The sequence below is a fragment of the Microtus ochrogaster genome, chromosome 15 (assembly GCF_000317375.1).
Source record: "Microtus ochrogaster isolate Prairie Vole_2 chromosome 15, MicOch1.0, whole genome shotgun sequence".
Taxonomy (NCBI): domain Eukaryota; kingdom Metazoa; phylum Chordata; class Mammalia; order Rodentia; family Cricetidae; genus Microtus; species Microtus ochrogaster.
Window position 1 is genome coordinate 28,739,658 of NC_022017.1, and position 6,280 is coordinate 28,745,937.

At 47.5% G+C, this 6,280-nt stretch overlaps 1 protein-coding gene across 1 annotated transcript in view; it reads right to left on the reverse strand.

Moving 5' to 3' along the window:
• Mei1 (meiotic double-stranded break formation protein 1) overlaps positions 1 to 6,280 on the reverse strand; it is a 59,647-nt gene that overhangs the window by 3,981 nt on the left and 49,386 nt on the right. The window contains exons 22-26 of the mRNA XM_026782416.1: positions 5,264 to 5,368; positions 4,089 to 4,199; positions 3,661 to 3,821; positions 1,608 to 1,689; positions 1,278 to 1,453 (exon numbers count right to left, since the gene is read on the reverse strand). Of these exons, the coding sequence (XP_026638217.1) occupies positions 1,278 to 1,453; positions 1,608 to 1,689; positions 3,661 to 3,821; positions 4,089 to 4,199; positions 5,264 to 5,368 (635 nt within the window). The remainder of the gene's footprint in view (positions 1 to 1,277; positions 1,454 to 1,607; positions 1,690 to 3,660; positions 3,822 to 4,088; positions 4,200 to 5,263; positions 5,369 to 6,280) is intronic.

Genomic DNA, 6,280 nt, shown 5'->3' on the forward strand with positions numbered 1-6,280 from the left:
TGAGTTCGAGGCCAGCCTGGTCTACAAGAGCTAGTTCCAGGACCGGCACCAAAGCTACAGAGAAACCCTGTCTCGAAAAACCAAAAAGAAAAAAGAAGTGGAATTACAGATGGTTGTGAACCACTGTGTGCTGCTGGAAACTGAACCTGAGTTCTCTGCCAGAGTATCTAGCACTGTTAACACCTGAACCAGCTCTACAGCCCCCAAAGATGTATTTATTTTTATTTTATATGTATGAGTATATGTATGAAACTGTACCATGTGAATGCAGTACCCACAGAGGCCAGAAAAGATCACTGGATCTCTGGGAACTGGAGTCATAGATGGTTGTCATCATCCTTGTGAATGCTGGAAACTGAACTCAGGTCCTCTGCAAGAGGAGGGAGTGCCCTTAAAAGTTACCTTTTTTGGAACTGTTATTTGTTTTAGAAAAGGAGATGAACCCTGGGACCCACTAAAAGGTTCACCCATAAGACACTGGAAGACTTACAGTGTGTATAACCAGCAGAACCTGGTTTACTTTTTAAACACTAGAACCTTTTATCAAACAACACTTTTAACTCTAACAAACACATGAAAAATTCACGATCACCAGTCACTTGTTTAATGATGCACAGATGTGCTGCATTCTTTCATGCTGCACTTGTTTAACTCTGTGAAGCTTTGTTATTTTGCCTGCCTAAAACACCTGATTGGTCTAATAAAGGGCTGAACGGCCAATAGCTAGGAAGGAGAGAATTAGATAGGATTAGCCAGAAAAAGAAGACGAGGACATCAGGGGCCAGCCACACAGCCACCTAGCCACAGAGTTAGAAAAAAAGAAACACAGAATAAAGAAAGGTAAAAAGCCCAGAGGCAAGAGATAGTTAGTTAGAGAGAAACTGGATCATGTAAGTTAGGAAAGCTAGCGAGAAACAAGCCAAGCTAACTAAGGCTGAGCATTCATAAGTAAGTCTCTGTGTATTTATTTGGGAGTTGCGTGGTGGGCCCTCAAAGAGTTAAAAAACAAAACAAAACAAAAAAAACCCCTAAAGACCTGTATCTTATATGCCTTCTAAAAGACTCCTTTAACTACACTCACTTTACTATCGGTTCTGTTCCTCTAGAAGTCTCTAATACAACGACCCGAACTCTTGGTCTTCCTGCCTCCACCTCCCAAATGCTGGGATTTCACATACGTGACTCAGTGGCTGCTCTGATGGAAACACTTGTCTCCTGAGAGGAAGCCATCTTTTCCTTCTGTCCCACCGCAGGGGCCTGCTCAGCTGGAGCCTTACCTGCACCAGGAGGTTCTGAAGCCCGATGAGCAGGGACAGCACCTGTGAGGTTTCCAGTGGAGCTAGGACAGTGTCCTCAGGAGTTGGCAGCGGTTGGCCCCCTGAGGGCACCAAGGCCACCAAGGCAGAAGAAAATCTTTGCTTCAGGGCTGTCCGCAGGAATCGGAGGATGGCAGCTAGAAAGAGGAGACTCTGGCACCCCATTCCTCCTCCACTCCCATCTTCTACCCAGAAGGGGAAACGGTGCTGATAATTATGGTCTGGGCGGGTGGTCCTGTCTAAGAATCCAAGGGAAAGTTTTTTTCTCCCACTGGGAAGTCCACACCGTACCTGACAGCAGTGCAGACTTTTTCTTTGGAAAGCTGAGAGCCTTCAATACTTGGCTTAGTTCCACAGATAATGTCTGATGGACCTGGCAGAGAAGCGGGAAAAGGGGCTAAGCCCAATCAGTGTTCTGTAGGTGGAGGTAGAAAATGGCTGCCCACTTCCTATTGCACCTGCTGCATCAAGACATGGAGGCGACAGAGCCCTCTGAGCTTTACTGTCCTGATGCCAGGAGTGTGAGGACGATCAAGCCTGCAGCTAGAGAACTAACTCCACGCTGAAGTCATCCCAGACAGCACAGCCTCCAGGAAGCCTTGTTCAGCCTCATCTGCAGCCTGGTCTCTGGTTCCACTCACCTAACCCGGAACACCTAGAGTTCGACACACCAAATCAGAACCTTGGCTCTTGCCAAGGGTGGTGGCACTGCCGATTGTTGCCTTGAGAGGGGAGGATTGAGAGTTCAAGGCCAGCCTGAATTATATAGTGAATCACTAGGTGAACATAGCGGGTAAGTCACGGAATCTCTGCCTCCTGCTGAGTTATCTTGGAGACTGGTGCAGGAACACCATAAGTAAACATGAGTCAAATGTCCAACTGACCAGCTGGACAGCGTGGCGGGTTCAAAGCCGGTCTGTTCTGCCCTCCTCCATCAGAACACGAGCTGCCAGAGGGCAACTACTACTACTCTGCTCGACTCAGCACAAGGAAATCCCTTACATATCTGAGACTGAATTAGGGCAGTGCAGCTGGGTGGGAGCAGGTTGCCGGCTAGGTATATGCTGATGGCCAGGCGCAGTCAAGAAGGGGAAGGAGGGCAGCCTTCTACCCAGGCACATGACCAGAGAAGTGAGAGTGATCCAAGCTCCTCACAGAGTAAAAGAGGAAGGTTCTGTTCTGAATCACCCATGGGACCATCACAGTGACACATACCTATAAAATCATATCTGGGAGGTTGAGGCAGGAGGATGAGGAGTCAAAGGCCAGAACCAGCTACCTAACAAATCTGAGGCCTGTCTGGGTCACATGACATCCTATCACAATAAAATTTAAAAAGAAAAAGAGACAGGCATGGCTAGACATGCCTTTAATTCCCCCATTCCAATGGCAGTGGCAGGCAGATCTCTGTGAGATGGAGATCAACCCAGTCTATATAGCCAGCTCCGGGGCTACAGAGAGGAACCCTGTTTCAATAAATAAATAATAAACAAAAATCAGCCCTAGGCAACGCCACGCAGGGTCGGCCACAGCACACAACTGCCGTCATTTGCCACTACCACAGGAGCCAAAGCTGATTTCCCTTCTAACAGAGAACTGGCCATGCTGGCTGCTGCGCAAATACTGTGGAAGCCAGAGATGGTGTCTGCCCATGAGGAGCAGCTTGGGGAAGAGCTAGCTGTGAATGAAATAGCCAGGAGTGGAGCTCACAAAGGACCTTGTGATGACAAGTTCCTCCAGAAGGAAACGAGGGTTTCTGTGGAGATGTCCACTGTTTTCGTGTTCTCTGCGTCCACCTCCAACAATGACAATGACAGCTAACTACATGTGGCACTCTACATCTTGCCGGTGGGCACTACAAGGTCACAGCTGGCTCCTGCCTTCTTGTCTAAACCGATCTATTTTTTCTCACTCCCTCATTCCAGCTACACATACCAGCTTATCACTAAATATGTACCCATGTCCTAAATTCGTGCATCTTTATGCCCTTGCTCACATTGTACTCTCTGCCCTGGAGCACCTTCCCCCACTACCTTTGTCAAGTAGTCTTCCTTCAAGGCTTTACTTAGAAAACACATTCCCTAAGGGTAGGGCAAATGCGATAGTCATTTTTATTTCTCTGTGCCCAGAATACAGCCTGACATGTAGGTGATCCATTCCTGTTAAAAAAAGAGTAATTTAAACCAAGCTGTCAATAATCCTGACTCCCTTATTGTTGTAGGTAAGAACTCTGTGTGCCAAGGTCACACAGCTAATATGCCACAGAACTGGGGACAGAACTCAGAATGTTACCTCTTCTGTAAGCGCTATCTCACGTCCCGAGGATATGGCACTAGACACTAACCTGCAAATTGCCATCGTGCTGCTGGACAGAGATGGAGGCAGTGAGCAGCCAGGCAGAGCAGAGCAGTGGAGTCCTGGGAGAGCCTGCTTCCGTCCAGGTGAGGGCCAGCATCTTCTCCAGGAGCTCAACCAAGGCTGTGCAGCTCAGCAGTACAGCAGCAGCTGCAGGAAAAGGGGGAGGGGCAACCATCTAGCTTACCACCTCTATGATACTGGGTACCTAGTAGGGCTTCGAGCATACAAAAACAAACAATGGCTCGTCAAGGGGACCTAAGGAGACTTGTACATTAAAGAATCAAAGCCTACCAGATTTTGAGTCTCATCGTCAACCACACACAAACACCTAGTTACTTTTTAAGAAGAAAAACCTAAGGGCACCAAGGACCCCTGACATTGGCCTCTTCAGTGACTCTGTGGGAGCCCCTGTACCTCTTTTCTGGCTACTGGGTGTGGTTCGATGGAGACTCCAGTACAAGAAGTTGAAGGAGGGCTGCAGGATGTCCACATCTGCAGGGCTGCACTTCCCACACAGCTTGGTGACTGCAAGAAACCAGAGTCCATGGGTAGCCCACGGCACGGCACTCTAGTTTAAGCACTCTTACACCTCACACAGATGCGGGCCAACAACTGGCTGGTTTCAGATGCCAGTCTCGGGGGAGAAGACAAACACTGTGTTATAGCCAGTGGAAAGAAGGAAGGCGACAAATTTAAAGGTATGTTTGTCCACACCCTCCATGTGTACAAACACATGAGCAACCCACAACCAACCGGCAATCTGAACACACTGTTAGTTCACTTGCCAAGGGCACCCTCTTACTGTGCACGTGTCAGCCTGCTACCTGTATTGGCTGGTTTTGTGTGTCAACTCGGCACAAGCTAGAGTCATCAGCTCCTGATCCTGCTCCCTCTTAAGTTCTGATCACATTAATGAAAAAAAAATTTTTTTTTTGTTTTTATTTTTCAAGACAGGGCTTCTCTGTGGCTTTGAAGCCTATCTTGGAACTAGCTCTTGTAGACCAGGCTGGCCTCGAACTCACTGAGATCCGCCTGCCTCTGTCTCCCAAGTGCTGGGATTAAAGGCATGCATCACTACTGCCCGGCTGGATAAACATATTTTTAAAAAGATGCCCAGAGAACTGTGGACTGGATGGCCTGAGTCAGCTGTGAGACAGGGAAGACAGCCGACCAGATATTGGGAAGTGTTACCTGACACAGAATGCATCCAGAGGCCTCTGTGTGCAAAGAACTACACATCTACCAGAACACATATGTGTATCTCAACCCTACATGAGGGATGCTCCATTTTTACCTATGAACTCAGTACAGGCAAGGTGGCTCTGCATACAGTTATCAACAGCTAACATGCAAATATCTTTCTGACTTCACTACAGCTGGTACCTATCCTACACTGATTGTTAGTTTGCTGTTTGGGGTTTTTGTTTGCTTTTTAGAGTGGGTGTCTCCCAAATATTCCTTTACAATGAGCAGAGGAGATCAAAAGACGACCCTAGGAACAGACTGACTTGTTCACATTTTCTGAACCGAGTGGGCCCCAGCACGCTCAGCCCCAGGCCTATGGGCACTGTCTCAAGCAGCCAAGTCACCTTGATGAAGCAGCTTCATGGCCATGCTGTCCAGTTCTTGCTCCGACTCACTCCTGAGCTGCACCAAGGAGAGGAGGTTCAGCAGCAGAGGCAGGTTCCCCGAGACTATGGAGAACAAGAACCGGCTGCTCAGAGAGCTAAACTCAGCCCACCCAAAGGTCGAATACCACCCTGGGATAAACAGTACCAAGTAAGGGCACTTGGCTCTCTCAAGAGGGACAGCAGTAGCTTATACACTGGGTGCTAACTCTAGGGAGCCATTGGGAATTCATTACTTCACTAAAGCCCATTAAAAAACGCGTAAAAAGGGACTTTTGTTCCTACTTTGCAGTTAAGAAAACAAAGCTCAAAAAAGAAAGAAAGAAAGAAAGAAAGAAAGAAAGAAAGAAAGAAAGAAAGAAAGAAAGAAAGAAAGAAAGAAAGAAAGAAAGAAAGAAAGAAAGAAAGAAAGAAAACAAAGCTCACTGGCGGTGGTGGTATATGACTTTAATCCCAGCACTCGGGAGGCAGAGGCAGACGGATCTCTGTGAGTTCGAGGCCAGCCTGGTCTACAACAGCTAGTTCTGGGACAGGCTCCAAAGCAATACAGAGAAACACTGTCTTGGAAAACAAAAAAACAAAGCTCATAGTGATTTCTCACAAGGGTTCCACTTCTACTGCAAGACGGGTGTCATGCCCTGATTGCTTGCGAGCCCCCAGCTCCTATGCTGAAACCCTAACCTTCACAGTGAAGGGGGGCCACTAGGAGCTGATCAAGTCATAAGCCATAGTCACCATGGATAGGATTAGCACCTAGTAAAGAGACTCTGAAGAACTAGTCACTTGTCCCTTCTGCCGCACAAGGACACAAGATGTCTGAACATGCACTCTCACCAGACATCAAATCTGCTACTATCTGGACTCTGGATTTCCCAAGCACTGTTAATAATATCCTATTGTTCACAAGTCACCAAACAAAGGCAGAAATTGAACACAAATCTAAATCTATTTTCCATCCTTCCATCCTTTTCACTTAAT